We start from the raw sequence: 18,779 nt of genomic DNA on the forward strand, positions 1-18,779 counted from the left end.
TGCACACCCGCTCTTAGCACACTCCCGCTTATAGCACACAATTCGCTTGGATGGGCCCACTTTTTCTTGATTTTACATACAAAACTCCCACTTTTAGCACACTCACCCTTTGCACACAATTTTCATCCCATATTTGCTGAGTCATGCGCTTAGTCAGTCATGTCGACCAATCAGAATGCCTGAAATCTCCGATCTTCCACCTCTTCCAACTGTCAGACCAGCTACACAAGCTGCTCTACCACCAGCAAAGCGTGCTCGATTAGGCATATCAGATGCCCAAAAGCAGGCATTACGTGCCTTCTGGTCTAATTCGAGCCCTAGACCAACCCAATCCGCGTGTGTAGATTGGTTTTTGTCCCAATTTAAACATAAGATTAATCGTACAACGGTCTCAAGAATTCTATCATCTCAATATGATTATCTTGATATAGGGCTTACTAAGGCAAATTCACGATTTTCTTCATCTTTCTGGCCTATTCTAGACCAGAAGCTTTCGAATTGGGTGAATAAGCATATTGAATCAGGGTTTCCCATCACTGGTCCTTTGATCCAGATCAAAGCAAACGAGCTTTGGTCTCAGATCCCTGAATATCGAGATCAACAAAAACCTGCTTTCTCAGAGGGTTGGCTTACGCGCTTCAAAAACCGGCATAATCTTCGATATCATACTTTCCATGGAGAAGCTGCTTCAGTCCCATCTTCTGTACACAATCATATGGAAGAAATTCGTACGATATGCGATCAATATGAACCATCTGAGATATATAATATGGATGAAACTGGCCTATTCTGGAGGCAGATGCCAAATGGGGGTCTTTCCCATGGAAAAATTGCTGGAAAGAAGAAAGATAAGACTAGAATATCTCTTGTCGTTACAACAAGAGGAAGATATTATATATGAAGATGAGACTGATGGGCAAGATATATATATTGATATAGAGAGCTCGGAAGCACAAGATATTGAAGAAAATGGGCCTCCACCAGAGATTCTGTCTAATTCTGATATAATGGGTCATCTACAGGATATATTACTATGGGTTGGAAGCAAGGAAAAGAGCACATCAGACCATATACGTCAGGTGACCCTAGAGGATATGGGATGGAAGCCTAAATAGGCAATGGGGCTAAGGGCTAGCTAATTTATTGATTATGTCATCCTCTCACTTATTGCACCTCCCGCTTATTGCACATGATTTTCCTTGGATAGGAGGGTGTGCAATAAGTGAGAGTTGACTGTATATTGAAGTACCTAGTACCCTCCAGGCTGCGACCCGCGTGCTTGTACACCTGGGCAATAGGTACTAGATAAAAAGTAGTCAAACTTACTATATGTAGGTGTTTTTTGCTGTAATACCACCTATTACATATGTCAATTAGTGCCATTAAAATCGGCCACCGACTCTAGGGGAATTGGGATATTTAGGCGCTGAGATACGATATCACTTATGTTACTTGGCTGGCTATGATATCATACTAGATACTTATTTGTAACAATTGAAAGCGAAGATCTTCTTGCAAGGGGAGAAAAATAAGGGAATCAAATCTAACCGAAGTCACCTTAATCAGGGTCCCGGTACTATAGTTATAGTGAGACACCGAAAGTACTACTAACCTGTTAACTTGTTAGTGCTCGTCATGTGGTAGAACCTCGGCAGGACGTTGCGCCACGACGGGACGGGGACGGACCTTACTTAACATCCTGTTCCGCTCTCCGCTCTCCGCTTCCCCCCAGGTCCCTCTCCAACATATTCTTATTGTCTCTCTTCTTATCGTTAGGGATACAATGAGTTCCGCGGCACTTCCAGTCGCTTTGCAGAATAAGCTGCTGGGCTATGGCCGGGCGTCCAGTGCCCATCTGTCCGCAGTGAACCTGGACCTGTAAGTGGCCTCGAACGTACCTTCATTCCCCGCGGCCGAACATTATCTTTGGTCTGGATCTGACATTATCTGGAATCAAACAGCCTACGAAATATCGTCTTCATTCTATTCCTCTTTCGATATACGCGCAAAACCTTCTACTCGCTCCGCGGCTACGGCCTCTTCGGAAGTATCCGCAATGTCTACGTCGCCATCCGTCTGTTCTGCTACTCCATCTTCCTCCGCACCCCCGGCGTGCGCGGCCAGGTCGACAAACAGGTGTCCACTGCCATCACCAACCTCGAGTCTAAGCTCGTGCAGAGGGGACCAGACGTGAACCGCTACCTGACTCTCCCCTCGGAAGGCTGGTCGGCAGATAAGATCCGGGAGGAGCTCAACAAGTTGTCCGGTCTTGAACACACACGCTGGGAGGATGGCCGTGTCAGCGGTGCGGTGTATCATGGTGGCGAGGACCTACTGAAGCTTCAAGCCGAGGCTTTTGGCCAGTTTGGTGTCGCAAACCCGATCCATCCGGATGTCTTCCCGGGAGTCCGAAAGATGGAAGCCGAAGTCGTTGCGATGGTACGCCTTTTATCCGTTGGAAGTTTTAATATCAGCCGAACGGACCAACTAATGTTGTTTGCAGGTTCTCAACTTATTCTATGGACCTACTGATGGTGCCGGTGTCACCACCAGTGGCGGTACTGAGTCTATTATCATGGCCTGTCTGGGAGCCCGGCAAAAGGCCTTTTATGAGCGAGGTGTGACCGAGCCCGAAATGTGAGTCTCGATTTTGTCTTTGGGTTGAATGTAAACGCGCAGTTGCTCATTCGCCATAGGATCATTCCCGATACGGCACACGCTGCTTTCATCAAGGCCTGCGATTATTTCAAGATCAAACTGCACCGTGTCCCCTGCCCTGAACCTGAGTTTAAGGTCGATGTCAACGCAGTCCGTCGTCTGATCAACCCCAACACTGTTCTTCTTGTCGGATCGGCTCCCAACTTCCCTCACGGCATTGTCGATGATATTCCTTCCCTGTCTCGCCTTGCTACCAAATACAAAATTCCCCTTCATGTTGATTGTTGCCTGGGGTCTTTCGTTGTCGCACTTCTCAAGAAGGCCGGCTTCCCCTCTCCCTATGAGGAAGAAGGCGGTTTCGACTTCCGTCAACCTGGCGTGACTAGCATCAGCGTTGACACTCATAAATATGGATTCGCCCCCAAGGGTAACTCGGTCCTGCTCTATCGCAGCAAGGCCTACCGCAGCTACCAATACTTCATTTACCCGGATTGGTCTGGTGGTGTCTACGCCTCTCCCTCCGTGGCTGGATCTCGTCCCGGTGCCTTGATCGCAGGTTGCTGGGCCAGTCTGATGAACGTTGGTGAGGCCGGCTATATCAACAGCTGCACTGAGATTATCAATGCCGCTCGCAAGTTTGAGTCCGCCGTGCGTGAGCACCCCGTGATTTCGCTTCATATGGAGGTCGTAGGAAACCCCATGGTCAGTGTTGTCGCCTTCCGAAGCAAGAACGGAGCCATCGACATCTATGATATTGCCGACGACCTTTCTTCCAAGGGCTGGCACCTCAATGCGCTCCAGTCCCCCGCGGCTTTGCATTGTGCCTTCACCATTCCTACTGCCAAGGCCGTTGATACACTGACCACTGATTTGGTCACTGTCATTGATAAGGAGCTTGAGAAGGCCGAAGAGCGCCGTCGTCAAGGCAAGAGCTATATCCTGAAGCGGGGTGATACCTCTGCTCTCTACGGTGTTGCCGGTAGCATCCCTGACAAGAGCATTGTCAGCCGTCTGGCCGAGGGCTTCCTCGACACTCTCTATAAAGCATAAGCACGTTTAAGGACTCGTCTACTGTATATCATCAACGATTCCTCGCTCCTGGCCTTGAGTTCCTTGCTTTCAAGCCCCCTTGTTAGCAAAAAATGGCTTGCACTTGTTGGCACAGCGGCGTTTGCGGTATTTTTAGGAAGCCTTCCCAGTGCACGCGAAACCGGCCGGCACTTTTTATCACTTATCCATAATTCAAATTGCACATATTTTGTTTCTTCTGAGTATATTGAAATAGTGTCCGGTATAGTACAGTCAGCGAGATAAGTGGACGTAGAGTACATGACATGAAAAAAGCCCGCTCCATGCAAAAGTTCGACAGAAAAAAAAAGGTAATAGAACAGAAGAAAAAGACCACCTCCCTCGTGGTCCAGGTATCCAAATCACATCAGCAATGGCAGAGGGAAAAAATGAAATATCAATTGCAGCCATGATTATCGAAACATCATGCTTGGTTGAATCGAGATGCGTCCCATCTTACTGTCCATTGATTTCGCTTCGTTCCTGCTCAGCCCTCTTCTCAACGTAGTAGCCAGGATCGGGCTTGCGCTGCAGATGCACTTCCTGCTTCGTCAGGCGGCGATCGACTTCCTCCACAGAAACAAGCTCCTTAACTTTCATAATCTGACCTGCCACAGACGGAGAGACGGCGTGGAAGACGGTGGCCATTCGCTTTTTCAAGCCAAGAGCCTTGAGGACATCTGTTGAGCGGCGAGGAAGACCGATAGCGGAACGGAGAAGGGTGACACGGAAGAAGCTCATTTTGAAGGTATTTTGAGGGAAATGACGAATAGGAGGAAGTTGGTATGCGGGAAATGCGTCCGAGGAGTGCTGTTGAATGTGTCGGATGTTCGAAAGGTTTCGCGGAGAACTGCAATTGATCTCTGCTTCGAAAAGGGCCGATGGGCGGCAGAAAGGTGTTCAAATGAGGAGTAATTGACTGGTTAAGGACCCAATCTTGTGGTATGAGTCTACCCAGAGAGCGAGGATGCAAGTGGTCTGTCGTTGACAATCGCGAGATCCGCAGATGCGCGGGCCGCAAAACCTAGGGCGGTGTATCACGTGGAACTGCATTTCTGCCGTGGGCTGGCAGCTCCGCAGCTACTTTGGGGCGCGAGTGGGACGGAAATGCATGGGGAACCCGCCATTCCCCCCATTGAACACTTACTCCTTGACAACCCTTTTTGAGCGCACTGTCAGTAACTGGTGCTGCAAGGCCGACTGATTCCCAACAGCTCGAAGCGTTTTGAAAGACCGAATCCGATCGCGAATACAACCACAACCGTCCGCCCTTCGCCGCTAAGGCCACCGTCATCATGGCGCAGAACGGCGGCAACACCGATGGCACGGTCGTCATGCCTAAGCTGGAGGATCTCCTGCGCCATCCGGAAGACCTGGACAAGATCGGTGGATTGAAGGCCGAATATCAACGAAAGAAGACCGCTGTCGACTCTCGACTTCGGGAGGGCCTTCGCGATCAGCTCGAAGCCGTGCAGCGGAGTATTGGTATCTTGACCGAGGGACAAAGACAAGTCTCCAAGACCAAAGATGAGCTTCAAGGCATCGACAAGCTATGCACAGAATCACAGGATAGCGTGGAGGATTTCGCACAGATCGATAAGCTGGCTAGCATCCAACGACAGTTCGACGCTACATTGATGATGAAGAAGGGACTGGAGAATTTTAATGCGGATATCCAGGAAGTGGAGGATCTTTTAAGGGAGGATGACGATGATCTGGAGAATCAACCAAACCTGCTCAAGGCGCATATGCAGATCTCTCGTCTACGAGATTTCCGTGACGAGGCAATGGATCAGATTCGCAAGGCGCAGGACAACAGCAGCGAGGAGACTTTGACAGAATACTTCCAAGGATTGGACTCGGTTATTGATTGGTTCGATGATCACCTGGGTACAGCGTGCATGAATATCATTCCGTTGGTGCAAGAAGATAATAAGAGCATGGTCGTTCGGCTGGCCGTGGTTGTGCTTAACGAAGAGAAGAACGATGATACTGTGCGTGCCTTGCAGGAGGCTCAAAAGGATCATAAGGACCTGGCGAGCCGCTTCAAGTCTATGAACATCGGCCCCAAGACTGTTCGGGGCTACAAAGAGAAATTCTTACAAGCGGTCGAATTCTACGCCCAAAATCAATTTGAAAACACAAAGGAAGAGTTCCTAGGTGATCCTGACCACCTTGAGAAGAGTTTCCGTTGGTACTTCAACGACCTCTTCACGGTGCAAAAAGGCATGCAGAACCTTGTTCCCAAGAAGTGGAAGATCTACAAGACATATACCGATATCTATCACCGAATGATGCACAATTTCCTTGTTGGGATGATTGACGACCCAGAGGTTCCTGCGGACAACTTGTTGAAGATCATCCACTGGAGCGAGAAATACTACAAGAAGATGAAGAAGCTTGGCTGGGCCCCAACTGACCTCCAACCTAATTTACTGGATGACCGTGAGCCAGAATTGGTCCGCCAATGGCAGAGTGTCATTATCAACGCCGTGGAAGAATGGATGGAACGTATCTTCGACACTGAAAAGAAGGGACTCATCGAGCGACAACCAGACGCATTGGAGAACAACTCCGATGGGTACTTCCGTACGAAAACCATTGGAGACATGTGGCGCATGCTGCACGAGCAGGTTGTGGCTGCAGGGGCCTCTGAGCGAGCAGACGTGGTTGAAGGTGTCATCGATGCCATGTTCCGGGCGCTCAAGGGTCGACAGAGCGCGTGGCAGGCATTACTTGACGAGGAGTGTGCCAAGAATAAGGCCCCCAGTAACGACCAGCCAGAGGGCGTTCAAATACTTCAGGACTGGCTAGTCGGCGTGGCCAACGACCAGATTGCCTGTATCGATGACAACGAAGACACCGGCCAGATGGGATACTTGACCAGGTTCAAGCGCGACATCGAGCCGTTGGTGACACCAAAGTACATGGCAACGCGCGCCAGCTCCGAGCTGGATGCCCTGCGCGATGGCTACGTCGATCTGAGCACACACTGCCTGTCACAATTTGTCGACATTGTGTTTAGCGTGGATCTTCCCACTGTTGTTACGGAGCTGTTCACACCGAAATGGTACGGCGAGTACGCGATCAAACGTATCACCTCTACATTTGACGATTATATGGCCGATTACTCGCCCGTACTGCATCCTTCATTGGTGGACATTTTGGTCGAGGAACTTTCAGATGAATTGCTAGTGCGGTATCTGTCTTCGGTTCGCAACCGGGGCGTCAAGTTCCGCCGCTTCGTGGATCCCTTCACGGAGAAATTCAAGGACGACGTCCTTACAGTCTTTGCCTTCTTCCAAAAATACGAAGATTCTTTCGAAGCCACGATCAAGCAGAAGTGGCGACTTGTCAATTGGTTGGTTCGCTTGCTCGAGGCCGACAAGGGTCAGCCCGTTGTCGATGTTTACGAGTCTTTCAAAATCGAGTATTGGGATCTCCAGTTGTCATGGGTGGAGGCTGTACTGCGTGACCGCGATGACTTTGAGCGCAGTATGCTCAGTGCTGTTAAGGCCAAGGCGGCTGAGATGTCTGTTGAGCGGGGCATGGAGACTATAATGAGCCGTGTGAGATAATGTAATCAGAGCCAACTCGTGTTGATCTGCATTTTGTCAACTGCGGAAGGATAAGGTCTTTTTCTCTGGTGAAGGTCAAATAACCTTCAGAAGAGCGCCCGCAGCCTTGGTTTGTTTGGGCATTATACCATCTCCACCACCTCAAGCGGGCTTGAGGTGGATTGTCTTCAATTATATTGCAAGTAACCTAAGAGCATGAATAATAGAAATGAAGCCCATTAGAACATGGATATTCTCATCGTGTAAAAGATGGAGAGCCAATATCAACGCAACCTGACACCCCCGTCGACACTCCCCTGGCTGATCGGCCTACTAGACGCTCCCGTGGAGCCAATATTCCGCTGCGCAACAACAGTGTACTTCTCTCCTAGCCGCGCAGTCCACAGCGCACTCGCTGGATCTGCCATCGCAGCATTATCAAGATCGAGCTTCTTAGCGCCCATCTCACAGATACAGATCGAATCGATGGGGATCTTGTCCGCCCAGATAAACGGGATCTGGCCTGCAGAATCCCTGGCATTTTCGTCGTGGTGGATAAGGTCTGAAAAGTTGCGAGGTATTGTCCGAGCTTCATCGATATAGTAATCGCGATATCTGGCTAAAAGATGCCTAGCATCGAATTCGATGCGCTTAGGTCCACCCTTGTGCTTTGGACCATTTCCGCGTCTTGCTTTCGGCCGGCCGCGGACATAGATCGTGTTGACTAGCGTAGCATGTAGTAATAAGGGTCGCGGTTTTGGCTTGCGTGCTAGAGCAGTCTCATATGGATCCAATTTCGGTTCTCGTGTCACTGTGAGGTGTCCTTCGCGATGTTCCTCTTGTTTTGGTGAAACATTGTCCTCAGCCGCCAGATCTGGACAGGTAGAGGAAGGCTGGGCATCTTTATTCGGGGTAATACTCTTCATGTCTGACTTCTTTTCACCCTCTCCTACAATGAATCCGGCTTCAATGAATTTATCCCGTAGCATAATGCAGAATGGATATAGGCGACCAGTTGGGTCAACCGGAGAAGCATGTAGGACCGTCGCCGTCTTAGCACGTGGCAAGGCATGAAGGGACTCCAGAGAAATCATGAATTCATTTGAATGATTTAAGGGTGCATGGCAAGATTCAGGAGGCGTATCGATGCCACGGAGATCCTTCGAGGATAATTGCGTGGCCCGCAAGTCACCAGCCACGCGCTCCGCCTCGCACATCAGAGCGCGTAAGTCCAACGAGTGGAAAAACGACAAAGCCTCACCGAGACGATCCTTTTTTGCAAGACTCATTACACCTAGAGTCAGGTGGAGAGTTCCCAGTGGACGCAGAGCACCATGGGGGATGAGCGGACGCGAGATGTCTTGGTGGACCGCGGGGCCTGGGCTGTGAGGCAATTCTGCTACCGGCACAGGCGGATATGCTGCTTTGAATGTGGCGACGGATGTCTCAAGCTGCGGGAGAGAAGCTTCATTCACGAGAGGCAGACACAGAAAATGTGTTAGAGGCGGCTTCTTTTCTGGACGTTGATTTCGAGGTTGGGGTTTGGACCCGGAGGCGTTACGCTTGGCCTCGGCCATGACTGGTTGGCTCAATGTTGAAAACGAGTTGCATCTAAAGGCTAAATGAATAGATAGAGAAAAGGGCCAGATCGGCCGATGTATGCCCATATGGTATAGTTTGAAAGAGTAGTTGAAGCGGGCAATGACAGATGATGGCCCGAATCACCTCAGTGCAAGTGGCCAATTTGATAGACGCACGGGCCCAGCTCTATACTAGTCTAGTAGTTAGGCTGATCAGGTTTATTCGGCTGGCCAAAAACAAATAGCAAATCTGTTGATATGTTAAACACGATGTATTTAAATAATGAAGTACCTAAGCCCTAGTGACTACTGGTATCTAACCCATACTCTATAACTCTATACCCCAGGGTACCCTAATACTAAAGGTACCTTAACTTCTCCCGCGGTGATAGCCGTTCTTATCGCCCGCCAAGCCCTTTCAAATTCGACCTCCCCCGAGGTCCCTCCATACTCAACTTAGGCTCTCAGCGAGTCCAACATCGCGATAATGAATAATGACCAGTTCCGCCGGATGCTGGCGGGGAACTCATCCTCAAATTCAGCCGAAAAGTCCAACACCCCAGCGCGCAATGCAGCTCCCGGCAGCGCAACCCCCGGTGGCCTCCTGGGTTCGCGAATGCGCTCCAGCATCCCCATGACCCCGTACGTCACCTCCCGAGAAATGGATTGGTATATTGTGAACTAATAGATTGATCTATTACCAGACGCTCCGTGACTGGAGTAGACTTTGCGCGCCAACTGGCCGAGCAACGCCGCGAAACCGACGACCGACCAAGCAAGCGATTCAAGTCCTCTGCCGCGCCGAAGGGAAGCAAGCTGCCAGAAGGGTATCAAGATCGCGCACAACAACGTAACACCGAAGACGAGAACCCAGATGATCTCCAAAAGCGCGTCAAAGCGTTGGAGGAAATGGTCAAACTAGGCCAAATCGACCAAGCGACCTTCGATAAGCTTTGTTCGGAGCTGGGTGTTGGCGGTGATGTCGGGAGCACACATATGATTAAGGGACTGGACTGGACGCTTCTCAAGCGAGTCAAAGCTGGCGAGGATATCTCTAAGGCAGCCGAGAAACCGGAGCCAGTACCGCGGGAAGAACCCCTCTCTGCTGAGATGGCCGAAGAGGAATTCGAGCAATTAATGGAAGAAAAGGGACTGGAACAAACTACGGCTGCTCCAAAGGCACAGAAGGAGAAGAAGAAGGGCACTATGGCGCCTCCCCCGCCGCGCAAGAAGACTCGCGACGAGATCCTGAGGGAACTTAAGGCTAGTCGAGCCGCACCGCGTCCACCGCCAGAGTCTACGTTGGGCTCCCGGTTCAAGAAGCTTGGGGATGACAAGCCAGAGAAGAAGCGATTTGTGGAGGTTGCAGAGAATGGTAGGCGCCGGGAGGTCCTAGTCATTACCGACGCGCAAGGCAATACCAAGCGTAAGGTGCGCTGGATTGACAAGCCCGGCGAAACGGCACCTTCTTCCGAACTTTCAAAGTCCGAGGATGCTAAGCCCTGGGGGATGGAGGTGCCTGCCGAAATTGCCGCTAAAGCTGCCGCCAATGCTACTCCGGATGACGACGACGATGACATCTTCGCAGGCGTTGGTGCGGACTACGATCCTCTTGCCGGGATCGAAGACGACGATGACTCGTCATCAGATGAAGAAGGCGAAGCCAAAGAGAAGCTCGGGAAAAAGTCAGACGCAAAGGATTCAACGGAAGACGGGGAACGTCTCGAAGACGAGAAGCAACCCGCCAAACGGAATTATTTCAGTACCAGCACATCCGATGCTGTCATGGAAGAAGAACCAGAAGACAGGTCCAACCCTCTCATGAAAGACCCTACAATCATGGCAGCTCTGAAACGAGCAGCCGCTCTTCGACAAACATCACCTTCAGCAGAAGATTCTGGCGAATTCGGCGAGTCCGCTCTCCGACAAAAGAAATTCCTCGAGGAAGCTCGGCGACGAGACGCCATGGACGCAGCAGATATGGATATGGGATTCGGTGGAAGTCGAAACGAGGATGGCGAAGAAGAGGATGTGCCTCTCCTCGACTTTGATGATGATGGCGACGGCCAGGAAAGAGGAGGAGCTAAAAAACGCAAGCGTGGGCCCAAGAAGAAGAAGGGCGACAAGAATAGCGTATCGGATGTGATGTCAGTCCTTGAAGGACGGAAGAAAGATTGATTAGGTAGAACATATGCGCCGCACTCTTCATGAATTTCAGGCTTGGGCCTGGGAAACTCTTGTTCGCTATTCAAATGCAGTAAATCCCCTAGTTAGTAACAGTTTGTCCCGTGGTTCATAATCCCTACTCGGATATCGTACCGATGGGAAGTCCTATATCATAAAGAATTAAAAGCCTCAGGCTTCCAACTTGAAGGTTCCAAGTTGAAACCGGGCGGAGATCATGCCCACCTGGCCAGGTAATATTTTAAGGTTCCAAGGTCTGAATGAGATTTGATCAATACTAGTAGTCTTGAGGAAACGGTGTACATGTTGCAATGGTACTACTACTAGTATACTCGCAGGAGCATAATATCACTAGCTACAAATACTGTAAACAGTCACCACGAGATGAGTCTTTTAATCCTGTAGGCACCCGGACAGAATAAAGCACACTGAATAAAACCTTGGAATGAGAGAAAAAACCACAACCCCAGTTCGCCATCAGATATATAATACTACCAGATCAAAAGAAAACCATGATCCAGTCACCGCTTTTATGGACTTCGTTAAATCGTTTCCCATCCACCATTGTTAATCTCCGATTCCAGCTTACGACTGATAGTCGCCGGAACGCCGTGCGAAAGCCATACATCGCGAAGAAGCTTGTCGTATCGCTTCTGGTTGAGGATTAGTTGGCGGTTGCGGCGGAGGCCGGGGTCAACCTCGCCGTGACGATCCAGGTATGGGGCAGTGTGCCAGGATCCGTTTTGGTTGTGGAGGTAGAGAACTGTGCACTTTCGGATATTGATAAAGAGACCGATATTCTTGCCACACCTGTAATTCGGGAAATGGGTCAGTGGTCTGATATATGGAGATCTAGTTAGGGAATGGAAATGAAAACATACTTCTGGACATGCTGATTGCAACCGCCTAGCTTGTTGTGCATGCAGCATACTGCCTGCGAGCAGAAAATGTCTCCACAGAAAAGACAGATGCTCGGGTCGCTAAGCTCCTTCTTTGAGTTGGGGCAGCGGCGACGGTTTGCCTCCTCGATGAGGCTGTCAAAGTGCTCAGGAAGACCAACAAGCTCAAAGATGGCGGGATGGGGGAGACTGGGCCAGAGCCGGTGATCTTCGAATCTGATACCCGAGCGAGATGCGTTCCAGTGGAAGATCCAGCCCGAGATAACTGTATCAAAGAGGTTGTTGCTGGTCCGCGCGGGGTTGATGGACATCAAGATTTCGTCCAGGGTCGGCAAATGCAGAACCTTCGTGAGTCGATCCAGCTCAGGCGCATCTATGTCGTTGAAGCCGGTATTGGGGAAATCGACACCATGCTGGACGTGAAGCAAGATTACGGACTTGCGCAGGAAGGTGAGTGCGTAATTAGAAACGAGACGTCGGAGTGCAATGATGATGTTGGGAGTCGCTGACTCTTCACCATCCTTGACGTATCCACTCTCAGCGGGGAAGGATGATCCCTCAGCGCGCCCAACGGAGTTTGCCTTGAGCTCTGCCACAATGGAATCAAAGAAATGCTTGGTAACTGCATATTCCTCGCCGGAGACATTTGCACCAGGCAGATCCTCTTCACCGTGCTTAGAGAGCTCCTCCTTCAGACCAAGAGGCCACAGAATGAAAGTAACGGCGACCTTGACGATCTCGGCCACATAGCACATCTGGATAAGATGACGAACGTCGATGTGAAGAACAGGGAGCAGAGAAATAGAACTTTCAGCCAGGAAGACAAATGTATCCATGGCCAGCAGGGGTTCGATGTTCCTAACATCGTTGAGAAGTGGAGTCCCGCTAAGACAAGGGTGTCCAACAAGCAGCTGGCAGATCTTTTGCCGGTGCAGTTCCTGGAATTCATTGCTCGGACGACTCTTTTGCGGGTTGCTAGAGACACATGCGACAGCAGCATATGTGAGTGCGGTCTCCGCTAGAACACGCAAATGAGTCAGTGTCAAAGGAGGAATCGTCTCCAGGAGAGTCGACCCGGGATCCGACTGAACACCTCGCTGGGCGATTTCAACAGCCGCAATACTCAATCCAAAGCTGCGAATCAAAGAGTCTGTGTGAGCGAGCTCATCCGAATTGATGTTCTCGGGAGTACTGCTGAAGATGGAGTTGACGTGGTTCATTTGGATGGTACTCTTGAGTCTCCTGACAATTTTCATGAGTTCAAAGATTGGCCCATCAGCAGGGGTCACAGCCTGTTGCAGCGGACTTGACGGCGACATGTCCTCAGTGCCTGGGAAAATACCTGGCATAGTCGACCGAGTTGATTGCAAATAACCCGACACACCGCCAGACAAAACAGGCGAAGACAACAACTGTGATATCTTCGACGAGAGTGGAGTGACCAATGTTCTCGATAGATAATCCTTGAACAATTCAGAATATGGCTGTTGGTATGCCTTTTCTTTCTCAGTCATGAGAACAGGATAGTTCTGAGACTGGTTTAGAGCCGTCTTCAGCCCAGTGTTCATCAATTCATCAAAGGATGAGGAAGTGTTTAGAGCGCCAGGGTAAGATTCTTCTTTGCCTTTCCAGACGATCGGGAGGAATGCATTGCCGAGAGCCTTGCACAAGGGGCAAACAAATTCCTTCAGTACAATATTTTCAGGATGTTGGCGGGCGATTTGCTGGTTTTGGCGTCGTTGCGTCGCGTTGTTGTAGGCATCAAAGCACGAGAAATGCATAATATGACCACATCCGGTAGTCACAGGCCCTCGCAAGGTATTTCGAGGGTTGAAGCCTTTGCTCAATCCGACCTTATTACTAATTACAGTACCACCGGCCGAATCAAGACGGCGTATCTCTGTCCGATTTTCCCCGGCAACACCAAAGGGACGAATGTCTTCCGCAGACCTGTCAAGACTCGAAGGAGTTTTGAGAGCTTCACGGATCCTGTCTGCATCCCTGATATCGGTCTGTCGCAAGATTGTGCTGTCTTGGATCATTGCAAAGGTACCGTAGAGTCGCGAATCGGCAGTTTCTTCTTGGCACCTTTCCTGGCACAAGAGACATGTACCGCTGGGGTATTTCCAAGTCTTGGTTTCATGGGAAGCCTCATCAGACTCAAGGTCGCTGAAGTCCTCTTCGCCCCAATCGATATCGCCTTGCTTCTCCAAGAAACTTTGCTGTTGCTGTTGGAACTGGGCCATTACCTTTGCATTTCTCTCAGCAGCATGCCTTCTCTTTGCTTCCTTTTCATTGTCGATGTCGATGGCTGGGGAGTTTGTATCGATGCGATCAAAGGGGAATTTGAGGGAGGCCGTTGCAGCCGCATAGGTTCGAGGTTGCTTTTGCCACAGTCGCTTGAGGATATGACGGATCTTGGGACCACACGAAGCAAATTCGCCTGTGACAGAGATCTTCTCCAGAAGACCCACAATGGTCAAATGACCAGCGGCAATCTCTCTAGTCTTGGTGAGAGCATGGAGGTTGAACGATTTACCTTGTTCGGTCTCCATGTCACCATCCCGAGGGTCATCCTCGAGGACTGATGCAAGGATGAGATGCAACAAAACTTGGAGGAATGTTTCCACGCGTGTCGGCGGGATGGAAGGTGTGCTTTGTTGGGACACAAGCACATATTCTAGGCATTGGTGCACAATCTGCGCAAACAACATAGTTCCGGTGAATCGAGGAAGATCGGAGAAAACACCAGAGCTGATGGGTCGAAGCTTCGGCTCAAACACAATGTCGGACGCATTCTTGCCAGTCTTCTTAGCCATCCACTCCTTATAGATATTTTCCGCTTCGTCACGCTGGTTCTTCGAGAAGTGGGTACTATAGGGGTCTACTAGATCCAAATACTCCTTTTTCAGTTCGAACTTGCCAGAGTCATTAACGCCCTCGGGGAAGTGGAAATGGGTGACTTCTTCTAGCACACCCTGGAACATATCAGAGTCTTGTAACTTATCGTTCAGACGAGTGGAGAGATCGGAGAACGACAGAGGCTTGAAGCACAAGACGTGGGCAATGTCGCGACTGATTGTTTCCTTTGTCATGTGAACGCTGTCATCAATTGCAGAGACAGAAGTTCGATCGGTCAAGAGGATAACCAGGAGATGAACAAACTCCTCGGCAACGTCAATGATCTGGGAATCCTCGTAACCAGGTCGAGGAACGTAATTGCGGAACATCCAATCAACAATTCCGAATCGATGTGCGATGGAGGCAAGGACTCTGCTGGGGTCACAGGTGACCAGCGCGGTTTGGAGAAGGAATATGTCCCGATAATAGGCGAAGTTGCGAGATGAAACACCGCGATACTGGGACATCTGGTGTCGAAGGCTGAGACCGTTGCGAACCCACATACCGGCCTTCATTTGTGCAAGCCAAGCACACACTCTGAGCGGGTAGTCAATCATGATCAAAAGAAGATCCTCCGGTCCAAGAGCGAGAAGGCTATCATCGATGGGCTGGTTGTTGGCAACCTTTGCTGCATGAAGATGTTCCCTGGCGGTCTCTGCAGCTTCGAAGAGAGTGCGACGCATCACGTCGCTGCTAATTCCCCGACCGCACTCAATCAGCCACGACAGGGTGTAGTGAATTGCGTGGTGGAAACTAATAGATCCCTTCTCGACGACAAATTCGACGACTCGGTGGCAGGGAATTTGGCCGGAGGCGCCGACTTCGAAGTCAAATGGCTGCAACGTTTTGAATCGGACCTCTTCTTTGATTTCTGCTTGGTCAAAGCGCTTGCGCTCAACACCAGCTGAGTGTAGGACTGCTGTGACGGTGGTCGTCTTAATTGCACGTAGCAAATTCTCTCCATTGTCGATCTCAGGGCTTCGGAAAGCTTCGCAGAACTGTTGACAGAGGCGGTTGATTTCGCGCATGAGAATGGAGGCGCTGATCCAGGCGTCGGTTTCATACTCCACATGTTCGCCCACCGCACGGACATTGGGACAGATACCCTGTGAAAGTTTGACGAGATCGAGGAATTGGGGTAGGTATTGCTCCTCGGTGCGAACGCGATGCTGTACATATTCGGACTGGAGGAGGTAGCGGAGATCGAGGAAGAAATGGTAGAGACGTCTGTTTGTGACCGAGCCGGCATCAAACGCCAAAGTTGCATTAGGGTTGACAGCATGAGGTTCTTCAACCTGTCTGGTTGTCAAGAAAGTGTACAGAATAGACATGACTTTGGTGAGGAAGTTCCCGCGGAGGACGATTTCCTCCGTGATAGACGGGGTGGTCAAAAGTTGTAGCGAAAGGTTCACAATGGAGTGGTCCGGCTCTCTGTCTGCAATAAGATAAAGCTGAGCCAGGGCTGTATAGAGTGCAGACAGGCGAAGACCCATAATGCGCTTGAACTGTGGCACATTGACAACTGTGCTAATGTAGAGGTCGCGAAGATCAGTCCTAGTTTTCTTCCACAACCTCAGATCATAAAGCACGAGCCAATCCAGACGGGTGCGTTGCCACAAATCTTCGTAAGCAGCAACCTTCTCCCCAGGAGCATGTGTTGGAGGCTGGACTTGCCAGTGGCTTTCTGTCCCTCCAGGTTTAGGCCTAACCACGTGTGAAGGTGTTCGCGGGATAGGGACATAGCTGTTGGGGTTGGGCGGTTGATTCCCCGTATCGACTACCGGTGCCTCTTCAGGGGGGGGTTTTGCTGCTCCGATGTCTCTTCCGGCTCCTGGGTTGCCGCGCGAAGAGGTGCTCGTCCACCACGGGCTAGGTCGGCCAGAATTCGCTCTGCGAGAGCCAGCTCTTCTTCGTCAATGACAGTTCCGTCCATATCCATATCTCCATCATCATCTCCAGGATCCTGAAGGTGGGCGAGGGTAAGCTCCATATCATCGTCCTCGTCATCTGCATCGTCATGGGCTTCCACATAGTCCTCGTCATCTTCGTCCGGGCCATTCTCGTCATCTTCATCTTCATCGATACCTTCATCCACAGCTTCATTAACCTGCACCACAATTTGCCCGTGGTTTGGCAATGAAAGTAGGACAGGGCGGCGTCGAGCATGCTCCGCAATCTCATGGTCATCGATACCTTTCATTCCAATATCTTCATTATAACCACCACTTCCCTTCCGCCATGGACTGAGGAGCTCTTCGCAAATAGCCTGTCGGAAGATTTCGTTGTCCTCCAGAATGCTGCAGCCAGCAATATCGGCGAGCCATTCAACTATAGTTCCACACATTTGTTCACGGAACGTGTCTCGAGAAGAGCGCACCGTAACCGTAACCTTGATCTGTTCTATAACGCGCGACACTCCGAGTAGCTTCTGCAGATCCTTCGAGTACTTGATGACACTACGGCCAATGTCATTCGTCTCATGGGCGCGGGCGATACCGAAGCTCTCGCGTTCACGGCATGCCCGCGTGACCTGGTTGGAGACGTCACGAATGGTATGTTTTTCATCGTTCCATAGTAATAGAGCAAACTCAGGCTCTTCCTCTTCTAGGTCACCAGCACCATACCAGTTCGGACGCAACCGCGACGCTTCTTCATCTGCCTTGATTCCTTCCACGGTTTTCGGCAGACGCAATTGCTCCGGGGAGCATGAAATGACATCACAGAAGTAATCCAACACGCGGGATATAGTCAACCGAATCGAGGACAAGAGTTCGGATGGAAGCTCGATTTTTCTGCGCTCCTTCTCCTCGTCGTCGCCATTGTCCGTATGAATCGCGCAACAGAGCGGTAATCGCCAAGCCTCGTCGTCACCGCAATCACAGCAACCGCAGTTCCCCGAAGATAGGGAAATTTGATATTGATGACCTGTGTGGTCGGACGAATCGAAGCATCGGCTACATAGTACACAGGTATCGTCCGAGGCGCAGGTCAAGCAACGGTAGGTAGCCTCGCCGGCACGGAAAATATGACCACATCGCTTGCCCCGCGCGGCCTCGCTATACTCTGCTCCTTCGCGAGCACCCTGAGATTCGGCCAGTTTCCAGGAACCTGTTGGGGCGCCATCGGGAAATAGGTGGTGTATGAGTTCTTCATTGTGTCCCACGAGCGACCGAAAGAGAAGCTCTAGCAAATCCCTCTCGGCCTGCGGGCCATATCGGTAGCCGTGCTGCTGTGGCAGTCGTAACAGACCATCGCCGAGGATCCTCTCACACTCTGCGAGCATGTGCATGGCTTACAGGGTTGAGCAGAAATCGAGAGGACCTGCCGCTCGTCTGTCACAGGTGTGAAGGTCGAGAGCCGTTGGCCCGTGAGGCGGAAGGTAGTCTGAATCGGGAGTACCGAGCGTATCGAAATCGTCCAGGATACTCGAACCAGTTGAAAAGAAAATCTCCGCTATAACTAGACAAGTCCTAAGAATGAGCGCAGTGTCAGGAGAGGTCAAATGGTTGTGTCTTCAGTCTGCGAGACTGGACGATCGTAGTGGGGGGAAGGAGGAATTACAGGCGAGATGTGGGCCGATGAGGTCGCAAAGCACGATCAACCTTTCCACTAAGCAATCACCTCGTCCGAATAATAGAAACGACAAGATGTAGGTAGAGAGCGAGTTGGGAGGGATGAGAAAAAAGTGGTAGTCTAAGGGTAGAGAAGAGAAGGAGGGATATGAACGATGGAGAAGCACTGGCATTTTTACCTATGACATCGGCGGAGCGGTCTCGCTGCTGCCCCAACGCCACAGCGCGGTCACCGCGGCCGCTACGCTACGGGCAATACATGCAATGCAGCCACCACTTTTCACTTTCGAAACTGGGCAAAAAAAGGGCACGGCACTCCAGAAAAAATAGTCAAGTCAAATACAGATTTCTGTCTATCGC

General features: G+C 50.6%; 6 protein-coding genes across 6 annotated transcripts; 3 read left to right on the forward strand and 3 right to left on the reverse strand.

Annotated features, from left to right (window-relative positions):
* Positions 1–1,783: 1,783 nt before the first annotated feature.
* N7509_010752 (sphinganine-1-phosphate aldolase DPL1) lies at positions 1,784–3,708 on the forward strand (the record flags this gene model as incomplete). The annotated part of the gene is made up of 4 exons (XM_056635389.1): positions 1,784–1,878; positions 1,962–2,439; positions 2,504–2,637; positions 2,697–3,708. The coding sequence occupies 4 exons, from the start codon at positions 1,784–1,786 to the stop codon at positions 3,706–3,708; spliced, it is 1,719 nt and encodes a 572-aa protein (XP_056486009.1).
* A 474-nt stretch (positions 3,709–4,182) lies between these two features.
* On the reverse strand, positions 4,183–4,467 carry N7509_010753 (mitochondrial 54S ribosomal protein uL30m; the record flags this gene model as incomplete). The annotated part of the gene is made up of 1 exon (XM_056635390.1): positions 4,183–4,467. The coding sequence occupies one exon, from the start codon at positions 4,465–4,467 to the stop codon at positions 4,183–4,185; it is 285 nt and encodes a 94-aa protein (XP_056486010.1).
* A 554-nt stretch (positions 4,468–5,021) lies between these two features.
* N7509_010754 (SNARE-binding exocyst subunit SEC6) lies at positions 5,022–7,304 on the forward strand (the record flags this gene model as incomplete). Its single annotated transcript, XM_056635391.1, has 1 exon — positions 5,022–7,304. The coding sequence occupies one exon, from the start codon at positions 5,022–5,024 to the stop codon at positions 7,302–7,304; it is 2,283 nt and encodes a 760-aa protein (XP_056486011.1).
* Positions 7,305–7,567: 263 nt separating this feature from the next.
* On the reverse strand, positions 7,568–8,860 carry N7509_010755 (uncharacterized protein; the record flags this gene model as incomplete). The annotated part of the gene is made up of 1 exon (XM_056635392.1): positions 7,568–8,860. One exon carries the CDS (start codon positions 8,858–8,860, stop codon positions 7,568–7,570), a length of 1,293 nt encoding a protein of 430 aa, XP_056486012.1.
* Positions 8,861–9,350: 490 nt separating this feature from the next.
* N7509_010756 (uncharacterized protein) lies at positions 9,351–11,041 on the forward strand (the record flags this gene model as incomplete). Its single annotated transcript, XM_056635393.1, has 2 exons — positions 9,351–9,505; positions 9,568–11,041. 2 exons carry the CDS (start codon positions 9,351–9,353, stop codon positions 11,039–11,041), a joined length of 1,629 nt encoding a protein of 542 aa, XP_056486013.1.
* A 548-nt stretch (positions 11,042–11,589) lies between these two features.
* On the reverse strand, positions 11,590–18,136 carry N7509_010757 (putative ubiquitin-protein ligase E3 component (UBR1); the record flags this gene model as incomplete). Its single annotated transcript, XM_056635394.1, has 3 exons — positions 11,590–11,857; positions 11,929–16,590; positions 16,629–18,136. The coding sequence occupies 3 exons, from the start codon at positions 18,134–18,136 to the stop codon at positions 11,590–11,592; spliced, it is 6,438 nt and encodes a 2,145-aa protein (XP_056486014.1).
* Positions 18,137–18,779: the final 643 nt, after the last annotated feature.

The sequence above is a fragment of the Penicillium cosmopolitanum genome (assembly GCF_028827165.1).
Source record: "Penicillium cosmopolitanum strain IBT 29677 chromosome Unknown utg000009l:1.0-9042332.0:1.0-9050551.0, whole genome shotgun sequence".
NCBI lineage: Eukaryota > Fungi > Ascomycota > Eurotiomycetes > Eurotiales > Aspergillaceae > Penicillium > Penicillium cosmopolitanum.